The sequence below is a fragment of the Schistocerca gregaria genome, chromosome 5 (genome assembly GCF_023897955.1).
Source record: "Schistocerca gregaria isolate iqSchGreg1 chromosome 5, iqSchGreg1.2, whole genome shotgun sequence".
Lineage (NCBI taxonomy): Eukaryota > Metazoa > Arthropoda > Insecta > Orthoptera > Acrididae > Schistocerca > Schistocerca gregaria.
The window spans coordinates 183,570,443-183,584,496 of record NC_064924.1 but is presented as its reverse complement, the minus strand read 5'-3'; the positions used below and the strand labels follow the sequence as shown (position 1 = coordinate 183,584,496).

The 14,054-nt window shown below is 44.5% G+C and overlaps 1 protein-coding gene across 3 annotated transcripts in view; it reads left to right on the top strand.

Moving 5' to 3' along the window:
• The window catches only part of LOC126272513 (venom dipeptidyl peptidase 4-like), a 301,501-nt gene that overhangs the window by 177,643 nt on the left and 109,804 nt on the right, over nucleotides 1–14,054 (top strand). For 2 of the 3 annotated variants that reach the window (XM_049975414.1, XM_049975413.1), the window contains one exon: nucleotides 11,590–11,806. In XM_049975414.1, coding sequence (XP_049831371.1) covers nucleotides 11,590–11,806 — 217 coding nt within the window. The remainder of the gene's footprint in view (nucleotides 1–11,589; nucleotides 11,807–14,054) is intronic. The other variant, XM_049975415.1, reaches the window with a different exon arrangement.

Below are 14,054 nucleotides of genomic sequence, written 5' to 3'. Positions count from 1 at the left end.
GGGTCATAGCATACGCAGACGACCTCCTCCTGCTGGTCGGCGGCCGTAGCCGCGAAGACTGAGAGTGTAAAGTGGAAAGAGCCATAACCATACTTACAACATGGTGCCACAAAACTAATATGACGATCGCGCCCAATAAATCAACATATCTCTAACTCAAAGGCCAATTTGTCAGAAATCCCACAGTGAGAATTAATGGCTCACCAGTTCTTCGGCGCCGCGAGGCCCGATACCTTGGTGTAGTCATCGGTGAGAGATGGATACCGTATCTCAAAGATCCTTAGTATTGCTAAACAACCTCATTGGAATAGGCCACGAACGCTTTCATCTTCCACCCAATTTAATCAAACTATATCACAATAGTATTTTAACATCAATAGTAGGATACGGATCAGGGGTCTGGGCACACAGACTCACGAGGGTCATGCCTGCCATGGCCGTAAGAAGAGTGCAGCGTAACATTCTGCTACGTTCAGCAGGGGCATACAGAACAACACCTGGAAGGCCGTTTCTTGTGGTAATGGGGATCTGTCCACTAGACATTAAAATCCGTGAGCAAGCCGCCTGGTACTGGGCGAAGAAGGAGAAAAGGGATAAGATAAAGGAGATACTTGGGGTTTACGCTGGGGAAAAAATGCGATTAAAAAGAGAGGGATCGAACTATGGCAGGAACAGTGGAATGACGGGGATACGGGGTGCAGAACCTATGAGCTGTTACCGGACATAGAGGAACGAGTAAAGCTTACGTACTTCATTCCTACGAGAGGAATGCTGGACATGGACCCTATCCGACATATCTATGTAGGTTTGGGAAGCAGGCTACACCCGCGTGCGACTGTGGTGTTGTGCAAGGCACACCAGAACATGTGATGTGTGAGTGCCACCTCTTCGATGACGTAGCAAACGAACTACGACAACAACTCCCGAATAACGACACGTACCATCTGCTAAGGCATGAGAACACCTTCAATGTCTTGAACAAATTGACAGACGAAATTTCGTTAAAAGTCCTTAAGAATTTTCTTAGGGACAACCATTAAAAAACCAGTAAAAATAGCACCAACTCAGACTCCGGGCACCTTTCCTATTCCGCCGGGCCGGGACTTGGCCAGCCGCTTCACGGCTGGAATCCGCCTTGCTCTGGACTAGGGGGGGAGGGGGGGGGGGGAGGGTGTACAATAACCGGATAGGACTACGCACCAATTATGACACTAGATGTAAAATTAGGTTAGTTGTAGAAGATAGGACAAGGCTTTTAGGATAGACTGCAGCGATACCAAGTTACAGCACAGCCCAGTGCCAGGGGCATGCCCACTGGGATTAGCTCAGTGGGCCAGGCCAACATCCATCAGGTTTATATTAGCACTGGCACACCTGTAACGCTGCAGGTAGCATAAGTTTTTGGTAGATTAAGTAGAATTAGGAACCACATAGCGGTAAGATCATAACTAAGATTTACCTATAGTGCAGAATAAATAGCTCCATGTTTGTGTATGAAAATGGGATCCACTAATGTAATTAGGTAGTGGGTTAATATGTATAATGTAAGGAGTTGAATAAAGAATTTTTTTAAAAAAAAGAAGGAAAGAAAAGAATGCTCGGTAGTGTGATTAGCCCATTCTTTTTCGCAGGAAAAAAGGAAAAAATCGAAGTGCTGTAGCCGTCCATCATCTTCAGTATGACGGTCCAGTCCCACACTGGCATGTGCTGAATGACACATTTGTTGGCAGATGAATGGATGGTGTTGGCCCTATCGCATGGGCCCTACGCCCTCCTAGTATCTCAGCATTAGACTCCTTATGTCAAGGATCGCGTTTTCACAATACCAGTCTGTGAGATTGCTACCCTCCGTGCACAAACCAGTTAAGCAACCACAACTGTTGATTCTGCAACGCTGATCCCCAAATGGGCAGAACCCAAATCGTGGATTGAAGTTATACGACTGAGTAGAGGAGCACACAATGAAATTCGGCATAACAGAAAAAAGCTTTGAGAGCTGCTAAAACTTCATAACAGTTTCCAAGCTATGAGTTTTTGTACTCATACCGGGACTTAATGAACACAATTTACTATTCACGTTCAGTTCATTTTTTTGGGGAAACAGATTCATAAAATGTGAATGCAGTTTTCAAACTACAGAAAATGGCCGTTAGAATGACAATCAAAACAAATAACCAAACTCTTTGCAAAGATTTGAAAACCTTGGAGATTTAACTACACTTGTGAGTAAATTCACCAGTCTGTTGTGTACACCAAAAATTATCTAGATATTACTTAATCAACAGCCGTCCATTACCTTGGGACGAGATGTAGGCTCAACGTAAATTTGCAACCAAATGAACAGAAAATTAAAAATTTTCCACCAAGGAATAAACTACACAACAAATTGCCTAATGTGATTAAAGAAATCGGGGGAGAGTGTTGTGCTAAGGGACAATAACACACGATGTTTTTTGGCCGTACTTCAGTCTAATAACTGATTTTAGAATAATATGAAGGAATGCACGCTGCAGAACGCCATAAACAACTTCCACCATTCGCTTTCTTCCCATTTAAGTGGTATAGAACATAATAAAGCTATTTGGAAGATCCTCATGTGACAAAAATCCTCATTTTACCCGGCGAAGTGCAGCAACTCAAATTGATATGGACACAACAAGTCGTTGGAAGTTCCCTGCACAAATATTGAGCCACGCTGTCTCTTTAACCGTCCATAATTTTGCTAAACGGTGTTGCCGGTGTGGGATTGTGTGCACAAACTTACCTTTCGATTATGGTTCAAACATTTCAAATGGCTTTGAGCATTATGGGACTTAACTGCTGAGGTCATCAGTCCGCTAGAACTTAGAACTACTTAAACCTAACTAACCTAACGACATCACACACATCCACGCCCAAGGTAGGGAATGAACCTGCGACCGTAGCGGTCGCTCGGTTCAAGACTGTAGCGCCTGGAACTGCTCGGCCACCACCGCCGGCCCTATCGATTATGTCCTATATGTGTCCGGCGGTATACATTTAGGCCGATATGGGTGGCCAAATCACTCGCTCGAATTGTCGAGAATGTTCTTCAAACAAATCGCGAACAATTGTGATCCAGTGCCATGGCGCATTGTTATCCATAAAAATTCCATCGTTGTTTGGGAACATGAAGTCCATAAATGGTTGCACATGGTCTCTAGCTACCCGAACATAACTGTTTCCAGTCAATGATCGACTCACTTGTACCAGAGGACCCAATCAATTCCTTTTAAACACAGCCCACACCATCATGGAACCACCGCCAGTTTGATCAGTGCTATTTGACAACTTCAGTTCATGGCTTCGTGGGTTCTGCACCACACTCGAACCCTACCATCAGTCCTTACCAACTGAAAGCGGGACTTATCTGAAAAAGTCTCGGTTTTCCAGTCATCTAGGATCCAACCGGTATGGCCACGAGCCCAGGAGAGGCGCTGCAGGCGACGTCGAGTTGACAGCATTCGCGTGGTCGTCTGCTGCCACAGCCCGTTAACGCCAGATTTCACCCTACTGTCCTAACGAATGCGTTCGTCGTACGTCCCACATTGATTTCTGCGGTTATTTCAGGCAGCGTTGCTTGTCTGTTAGCGCTGGAAACTACATGTAAACACCGCTGCTCTCGGTCGTCAAACGATGACCATCGGCCACTGCGTTGTCCGGCGTGAGAGGTAATGCCTGAATTTTGGCATTCTCGGCACACTCTGGACACTTTGGATCTCGGAATATAGAAGTCCCTAATGAACCCAAAATGAAATGTTCCATGTGTCTAGCTCCAACTACCGTTCAAAGTGTGTTAATTATCGTCGTGTGGCCACAATCAAGTCGGAAATCTTTTCACATTAATCACCTGAGTACACATGACAGCTCCACCAATGCGGTGCACTTTTATTCCTGGTCCACGCGATACTAACGCCATCTTTATATGTGCATATCACTGTCTCATGACTTGTCACTTCAGTGTATACTGATAATTATTCATATACAGAATTTTATGTTTAGTAAAATGCTATAAATTTTTAGAACTATTTATATGTGAATAGGAAGGCCATACTTCGTCCGGCACGCACCAACTTGCACGTTGATACAGAAGAAGATCTATTAACACAAAACACGTGATATTTGCAAATTAACTGAGTTTCTTTTACGTGTTAACGATTTCATCTGTTCTGAAATTCTAAATCTGTATTAGTGTTCAAGATCTTGTATTTCAGAATGTAAAGTAGTAATTGGTTTCTGGTTACACTTATATTTAATTTTATTTTTAAAAAATGGTTCAAATGGGTCTGAGCACTATGGGACTTAACTTCTGAGGTCATCAGTCCCCTAGAACTTAGAACTACTGAAACCTAACTAACGTAAGGACATCACACACATCCACGCCCGAGGCAGGATTCGAACCTGCGACCGTAGCGGTCGCGCTTCCAGACTGTAGCGCCTAGAACCGCTCGGCCATTTGATTTCACTTACTGATTATTGGCGTCTAGTAAAGTAAGAATGTAGATGGTGGACTATTAAATAAGTTACTGCCAGCATTTTCTCAATCGCGACTCTCTTAAATTTCAATAGAATATTTGTTCCGAGGTAGATGCTCATGTTGTACTTTGGAATATAATTACGCATTTGCAGAAACCTTGATTTTCCGGAATATTTTTCTGTAATTTCATAAAAAGTGAAAGCCATTATTTAAGAATGGAATAAGAAAGTATATCAAACTTCTATTACAAGGCCGGCTAGAGGCGGAAGTCTGAAAAGTTCACGAAGGTTCAACACTCTCCCCTATTAAAACTAAAAGTGCAATTTAAAAGTAGGGGAACGGCAGGTATTAAAGGCCATTTAAGGAAAAACGTAAATAAAGATATATATTTGTAACTTAACTCAGTTATGAGCGAAAAAAATCATATTTTCAACTTCTTTCCTCTGAGTAACGAAAATATATTCAGCAATGTATGAAGGGAACATAACACTAAATGTAACTAGAATTAACCTTGGATTTTGGACATCTGAAAAACTGGCAGGTAGTATGAGCCACAACAATATGATAATGTTTATAAAGTAAAACCATTGTTTTGAATAAAAGTTTTATTGTTTAATACTATACACAATGTGTAACATGTTATAGCTCGTTTACCCTATGATTTATTTAGCATACAAAGACCACACAGGTAAAATACTTAGTTGTCGATGTCTGCACAGAGCTCATGTTCCCAGTCTTCACATTTGTTGCAGTGAATCCAAGTTTCCTCATAGGGTTCTCCACACACAATACATTTTACACCTACTACGTCTAGAGAAGTTTTTGGTGTAGGATTGTCATTACGAAAAATGTTGATTTGTTCATTTTTCTTCTTATTATTGATCACCGTTTGTTTTGGTTTTGAAAATTTTATCTGCCTCTTTTTCTGTTTTGCTTTTTCCTTTTGCTCTTCTGAATCTTTCTTGTCTGTCAACATATTTTTTTATTGGAGTTGATGTCAATATTTCACTTCTCTCTGCCTTTCTTTTCCGACTGTCAACCTCTTTTCGCTGCAGGAGGGCAAAGGTGACACCTCTTTTAAAACACTTGCAAAATCAGGATGTTCACTTGAGTATAGTGCATTGGAGAAAGTGGTGATCTCTCCAGAAGTGATTGTAGATTCTGCCTGGGAAGCAAGCTGAGGGTGTTTTTTCTTAAACGGTGGCACAGCTTAAAAAAAAAAAAATCAGTTCCGTGGCCTATACCACCCGACTCATACTGATATGATAACATGGTAGTAAGCGAAACAACGTTAGAGCAAATGAAATGCAATTGTCACTGTCTTATCCTAATTGTTGTTGTGGTTTTCAGTCCTGAGACTGGTTTGACGCAGCTCTCCATGCTACTCTATCCTGTGCAAGCTTCTTCAACTCTGAGTAACTACTGCAACCTATATCCTTCTGAATCTGTTTAGTGTATTCGTCTCTTGGTCTCCCTCTACGATATTTACCCTCCACGCTGCCCTCCAATACTAAATTGGTGATCCCTTGATGCCTCAGAACATGTCCTACCAACCGATCCCTTCTACTTGTCACGTTGTGCCACAAGCCCCTCTTCTCCTCAATTCTATTCAACACCTCCTCATTAGTTATGTGATCTACCCATCTAATCTTCAGCAATCTTCCGTAGCACCATATTTCGAATACTTCTATTCTCTTCTTGTCCAAACTATTTATCGTCCATGTTTCACTTCCATACATGGCTACACTCCATACAAATACTTTCAGAAACGACTTCCTGACACGTAAATCTATACTCGATGTTAACAAATTTCTCTTCTTCAGAAACGCTTTCCTTGCCATTGCCAGTCTACATTTTATATCCTCCCTACTTCGACCATCATCAGTTATTTTACTTCCTAAATAGCAAAACTCCTTTACTACTTTAAGTGTCTCATTTCCTAATCTAATTCCCTCAGCATCACCCGATTTAATTTGACTACATTCCATTATCCTCGTTTTGCTTTTGTTAATGTTCATCTTATATCCTCCTTTCCAGACACTGTCCATTCCGTTCAACTGCTCTTCCAAGTCCTTTGCCGTCTCTGACAGAATTACAATGTCATCGGCGAACCTCAAAGTTTTCACTTCGTCTCCATGAATTTTAATACCTAGTCCGAATTGTTCTTTTGTTTCCTTTACTGCTTGCTAAATATACAGATTGAATAACATTGGGGAGAGGCTACAAACCTGTCTCACTCCCTTCCCAACCACTGCTTCCCTTTCATGTCCCTCGACTCTTATAACTGCCATCTGGTTTCTGTTCAAGTTGTGAATAGCCTTTCGCTCCCTGTATTTTACCCCTGCCACCTTTAAAATTTGAAAGAGAGTATTCCAGTCAACATTGTCAAAAGCTTTCTCTAGGTCTACAAATGTTACAACCGTAGTTTTGCCTTTTCTTAATGTAGCTTCTAAGATAAGCCGTAGGGTCAGTATTGCCTCACGTGTTCCAACATTTCTATGGAATCCAAACTGATCTTCCCCGAGGTCGGCTACTACCAGTTTTTCCATTCGTCTGTAAAGAATTCGCGTTAGTAGTTTGCAGCAGTGACTTATTAAACTGATAATTCGGTAATTTTCACGTATGTCAACACCTGCTTGCTTTGGAATTGGAATTATTATATTCTTCTTGAAGTCTGAGGGTATTTCGCCTGTCTCATACATCTTGCTCACCAGATGGAAGAGTTTGGTCAGGACTGGCTCTCTCAAGGCAGTCAGTTGTTCTAATGGAATGTTGTCTACTCCCGGGGTCCTTGTTTCGACTAGGTCTTCCAGCGCTCTGTCAAACTCTTCACGCAGTCTCGTACCTCCCATTTCATCTTCACCTATATCCTCTTCCATTTCCATAATATTGTCCTCAAGTACATCACTCTTATATAGACCCTCTATATACTCCTTCCACCTTTCTGCTTTCCCTTCTTTGCTTAGAACTGGGTTTCCATCTGAGCACTTGATTTTCATACAAGTGGTCCTCTTTTCTCCAAAGGTCTCTTTAATTTTCCTGTAGGCAGTATCTACACTCCTGGAAATGGAAAAAAGAACACATTGACACCGGTGTGTCAGACCCCCCATACTTGCCCCGGACACTGCGAGAGGGCTGTACAAGCAATGATCACACGCACGGCACAGCGGACACACCAGGAACCGCGGTGTTGGCCGTCGAATGGCGCTAGCTGCGCAGCATTTGTGCACCCCCGCCGTCAGTGTCAGCCAGTTTGCCGCGGCATACGGAGCTCCATCGCAGTCTTTAACACTGGTAGCATGCCGCGACAGCGTGAACGTGAACCGTATGTGCAGTTGACGGACTTTGAGCGAGGGCGTATAGTGGGCATGCGGGAGGCCGGGTGGACGTACCGCCGAATTGCTCAACACGTGGGGCGTGAGGTCTCCACAGTACATCGATGTTGTCGCCAGTGGTCGGCGGAAGGTGCACGTGCCCGTCGACCTGGGACCGGACTGCAGCGACGCACGGATGCACGCCAAGACCGTAGGATCCTACGCAGTGCCGTAGGGGACCGCACCGCAACTTCCCAGCAAATTAGGGACACTGTTGCTCCTGGGGTATCGGCGAGGACCATTCGCAACCGTCTCCATGAAGCTGGGCTACAGTCCCGCACACCGTTAGGCCGTCGTCCGCTCACGCCCCAACATCGTGCAGCCTGCCTCCAGTGGTGTCACGACAGGCGTGAATGGAGGGACGAATGGAGACGTGTCGTCTTCAGCGATGAGAGTCGCTTCTGCCTTGGTGCCAATGATGGTCGTATGCGTGTTTGGCGCCGTGCAGGTGAGCGCCACAATCAGGACTACATACGCCCGAGGCACACAGGGCCAACACCCGGCACCATGGTGTGGGGAGCGATCTCCTACACTGACCGTACACCTCTGGTGATCGTCGAGGGGACACTGAATAGTGTAGGGTACATCCAAACCATCATCGAACCCATCGTTCTACCATTCCTAGACCGGCAAGGGAACTTGCTGTTCCAACAGGACAATGCACGTCCTCATGTATCCCGTGCCACCCAACGTGCTCTAGAAGGTGTAAGTCAACTACCCTGGCCAGCAAGATCTCCGGATCTGTCCCCCATTAAGCATGTTTGGGACTGGATGAAGCGTCGTCTCACGCGGTCTGCACGTCCAGCACGAACGCTGGTCCAACTGAGGCGCCAGGTGGAAATGGCATGGCAAGCCGTTCCACAGGACTACATCCAGCATCTCTACGATCGTCTACATGGGAGAATAGCAGCCTGCATTGCTGCGAAAGGTGGATATACACTGTACTAGTGCCGACATTGTGCATGCTCTGTTGCCTGTGTCTATGTGCCTGTGGTTCTGTCAGTGTGATCATGTGATGTATCTGACCCCAGGAATGTGTCAATAAAGTTTCCCCTTCCTGGGACAATGAATTCGCGGTGTTCTTATTTCAATTTCCAGGAGTGTATATTGTGAAAAGAGATGGTCCCGTAACACTCTCCAGTGGGACGCCAGAGGTTACTTTAACGTCTGTAGACGTCTCTCCATTGAGAACAACATGCTGTGTTCTATTTGCTAAAAACTCTTCAATCCAGTCACACAGCTGGTCTGATATTCTGTAGGCTCTTACTTTGTTTATCAGGAGACAGTGCGGAACTGTATCGAACGCCTTCCGGAAGTCAAGGGAAATGGCATCTACCTGGGAGCCTGTATCTAATATTTTCTGAGTCTCATGAACAAATAAAGCGAGTTGGATCTCACGTGATCGCAGTTTCCGGAATCCATGTTGATTCCTACAGAGTAGATTCTCGGTTTCCAGCAATGACATGATACGCGAGCAATTAACATGTTCTAAAATTCTACAACAGATCGATGTCAGAGATTAGGCCTATAGTTTTGCGCATCTGCTCGTCGACTCTTCTTGAAAACTGGAACTACCTGTGCTCTTTTCCAATTATTTGGAACCTTCCGTTCCTCTAGAGACTTGCGGTACACGGCTGTTAGAAGGGGGGCAAGTTCTTTCGGGTACTCTGTGTAGAATCGAATTGGTATCCCGTCAGGTCCAGTGGACTTTCCTCTGTTGGGTGATTTCAGTTGCTTTTCTATTCCTTGGACACTTATTTCGATGTCAGCCAGTTTTTCGTTCGTGCGAGGATTTAGAGAAGGAACTGCAGTGCGGTCTTCATCTGTGAAACAGCTTTGGAAAAAGGTGTTTAGTATTTCAGCTTTAGGCGTATCATCCTCTGTTTCAATGCCATTATCATCCCAGAGTGTCTGGATGTGCTGTTTTGATCCACTTACTGATTTAACGTAAGACCAGAACTTCGTAGGATTTTCTGTCAAGTCGGTATATAGAATTTTACTTTGGAATTCACTGAACGCTTCACGCATAGCCCTCCTTACGCTAACTCTGACAACGTTTAGCATCTGTTTGTCTGAGAGGTTTTGGCTGCGTTTAAATTTGCAGTGAAGCTCTCTTTGCTTTCGCAATAGTTTCCTAACTTTGTTAACCACGGTGGGTTTTTCCCGTCCCTCACAGTTTTACTCGGCACGTACCTGTCTAAAACGTATTTTACGATTGCCTTGAACTTTTTCCATAAACACTCAACATTGTCAGTGTCCGAACACTGAATCGAGAGGTCAGTTCATCCACAAAATCGTGCGCCCTTAGCACTTTGCAATTATGAGCAGCTTAAGGTAGCATGGCTAACAAGGTAACCTCCCCATCGCACCCTCCTCAGATTTAGTTATAAGTTGGCACATTGGATAGACCGTGAAAAACTGAACACATATCAATCAAGAAAACAGGAAGAAGTTGTGTGGAACTATGAAAAAAATAAGCAAAATTACAAACTAAGTAGCCCATGAGTAAGATAGGCAACATCAAGGATAGTCTGAGCTTAGGAGTGCCGTGGGCTTGTGGTTAGGATGAGGAGCTGTGAAATGAGAGGTCGTTGGTTCAAGTCTTCCCTCGAGTGAAGAGTTCAATTTTTTATTTTCAGACAATTATCAAAGTTCAGGCACTCACACATAATCAACTTCGCTCTCCAAAAATCCAGGCCATGTTCAGGTTTGCTTGGACATATGCAGGATTTGACGGTCTACACACGGAAAAATTTGAAAACGTTAGAAATTTATGTTTTCACAGAGCACAGGGAAAACTGTGCGACTGTGAAACTGTTGAATTCATTTGTTGCAGTTTATGTGACAAACTCTTATGTTTTCATCACTTTTTTGGGAGTGATTATCACATCCACAAGAAAACCTAAATCGGGCAAGGTAGAAGAATCTTTTTACCCATTCGCGAAGCGTACAAGTTAAGTGGGTCGACAACATATTCCTTTCACGTGACGCACATGCCGTCACCAGTGTCGTATTGAATATATCAGACATGTTTTCCTGTGGAGGAATCGATTGACCTCTGACCTTGCGATCAAATGTTTTCGGTTCCCATTGGAGAGGCACGTCCTTTCGCACGGTTTTGCAGTGCGGTCGCCAAACACAGACACTAAACTTATTATAGTGAACAGAGACGTCAATGAACGAACGGACAGATCATAACTTTGCGAAAATAAAGAAAGTAAACTTGTCGCTCGATGGAAGACTCGAACCAAGGACCTCACTCTCTGCAGGTGCTCACTCTAACCACGGGACCACGGCGCGCCTGTGCTTAGATTACACTTGATGTTGCCTATGTTGCCCATGGACTACTCAGTTTGTATATTTTACTTATTTTTTCATAGTTCCACACAACTTCTTCCTGTTTTCTCGATTGATCTGTGTTCAGCTTTTCAAGGCCTATCCACTGTGCCAACTTATAACTAAATCTGAGGGGGGTGCGATGGGGAGGTTCCCTCGTAAGTATTTCTCCAGGGGACTTCCAACTACTTGTCGAGACCATGCCACGCCGAGTTGCTGTGCTACGCCGAGCAAAAGGAAATGCGACATGATATCAAGAGGTATCCCATGACTTTGGTCACCTCAGTGCATATCGCTTATCCACAACAGTCGCCACCAAGCAGCGCGGCTAATACCTCTCGCCCGCTGGCTGTGTGACCTGTGGCGCGCCTCGCTCTGTCCCAGAAGCGCGCGGCGCTGTCGCGCTGGGGCCAGTCGCGGCGGCCCGTGGCGACCGTGGCCATCATCGCCGTGGTCGTGCTCGTGCTGGTGGTCGTGGCGGCCGTGCTGCTGCAGGACGTCTCTCTGGGCCCGGCTCGCGCGCGCCCGCCCTCCTTCCGTCTGCGGGACATCACGGACGGCCGCTACGTGCCGCGCCCCATCAACGCGACCTGGGTCTCAGGTGAGCAGTGCCTCTCGCTACGTTATGCCCAGTTCCTGAAGTGCTCAGTGTCTTCTACACAAAGGACACGCACCGTGATTTTGTCCAATATGAGAGTAATCTTACGTTTGATACAGAAATACAGTAGACAAAATTTTGGAAAAAGTATATATTTGTAGATTTTTGATAAGGATAGAAACTGAAATAATGAAGGCCAGGGTTTGAACATGGGCCATTTGATTAGTAGGCAGATACGCTAACCACTAAGCCACCGTGGCATTGTGGCTGAAACACCACGGAATACCCTAGTCCAGGGTTTCCCAACGTGTGGTCCGCGGACCCCTTCGGGATCCGCCGGCTCTTTCTAGGGGGTCCGCGGCCACCTTTCACCAAATTGTGTAAAATAATGAGTAAAATTATTGCATAAAAATGTGAAAATCAAATTCATCACCATTTTTTTTTCCTTGTGAAAAACATGTGTACTTTTACTTCAGGTCGTATCCCCAAGAAGCCTTTGCGGTTCCTAAGTGAGAACGTATACACAGTTTAGTGCCGGAGAATGCGGCTTCTCTGATCGACTGCTTCGCAACAATACAGGAGTCGTTTGTGCGCCGGCTCACGCCGGCGCTGAAAGCTTTTACGCATGCGCGGAGTGAGCTTTGTCGTCCAATCACAGCTCTCGCTGGCACGTATGCGGCCCCAGGCATCATTAAATGTAAAAACTTGCTTTGTCAGTTCACTACCTATTTCATAAGTCGATTTTTGACCAGTTTATTACTTCTAACATGGATCGACGGCTGAAGTCAGGATCATTGAAGAAGGGAGCAGTTTCTCCATAGCCTTCACAACAAGGGAAGTTTCCAGTTGAAATGAATGAGGAGGGAGGACGACCAAAGAAAGACTTTACATACATTTGAACGTTTTTCTTCGGATTTCACGAAAAACCACACACACACACACACACAGAGAGAGAGAGACTGTTACGAAATATGCATGCGCCTTACACAACAGTAGCCAAACAGTGGAAGTGAACAGACCATAAGCGGTAGCTTGTCAACAGCGAACAGTTTGGACGTGACGTTGATTGCTCTTGGAGGAAGACAGCTCCATCGTGTGAAATTTCAATTAGCAAGTAATTTTAATCAGACTATAGTGTGTTGAACAAAGGGAGTAAATCCACTAGTAAGTGTCTGGATACAGTAGGAATTCAAATTGGTTCGTTAATTTCAAGTTGTTTTCATTCATCTCTAAACCAAAGACTATTGATACTTTGGGGAGGAGGGGGGGGTCATTGGGAACATGGCACTTGCATTAAGAAGCTTTCAGTTCCCATGGGTTTCGCTCTGAAATTTAAAGTTACTGTGCTCCTGACTGACTAGCGGTCCGCCATCGATTTTCGACTGAAGAAGGGGTCCGCCTGCTGAAAAGGTTGGCAAGCCCTGCCCTAGTCCATTGCGCTCTCTAGCACAAAATTCAATTCACACTTCAGTCCATCTTGATTTTGCGCTTTTTAAATCGTCATCTTTTTAAATCACATTTAAATGTCTGGCAGAGAGTTCATCGAACCACCTTCACAATTCTCTATTTTTCCAGTCTCGTAAAGGGCGCGGAAAGAATGAACACCTATATTTTTCCGTACGAGCTCTGATTTCCCTTATTTTATCGTGGGGATCGTTCCGCCCTATGTAGGTCGCTGTCAACAAAATATTTTCGCAATCGGAGGTGAAAGTTGGTGGTAGGAATTTCTTGAGAAGATTCCGTCGCAACGAAAAACGCCTTTCTTTTAATGATTTCCAGCCCAAATCCTGTATCATTTCTGTGACACTCTCTCCAATATTTCACGATAATACGAAACGTGCTGCCGTTCTTTGAACTTTTTCGATGTACTCCGTCAGTCCTACCTGGTAAGGATCCAACACCGCGCAGCAGTATTCTAAAAGAGGACGGACAAGCGTAGTGTACGCAGTCTCCTTAGTAGGTCTGTTGCATTTTCTAAGTGTCCTGCCAATAAAACGCAGCCTTTGGTTAGCCTTCCCCACAACATTTGCCATGCGTTCTTTCCAATTTAAGTTGTTCGTAATTGTAATACCTAAGTATTTAGCTGAATTTACGGCTTTTAGATTAGACTGAGTTATCGTGTAACCGAAGTTTAAGGAGTTCCTTTTAGTACTCATGTGGATGACCTCACACTTTTTATTATTTAGGGTCAACTGCCACTTTTCGCACCGTTCACATATTTTTTCTAAATCGTTTAGCGGTTTGTTTTGAT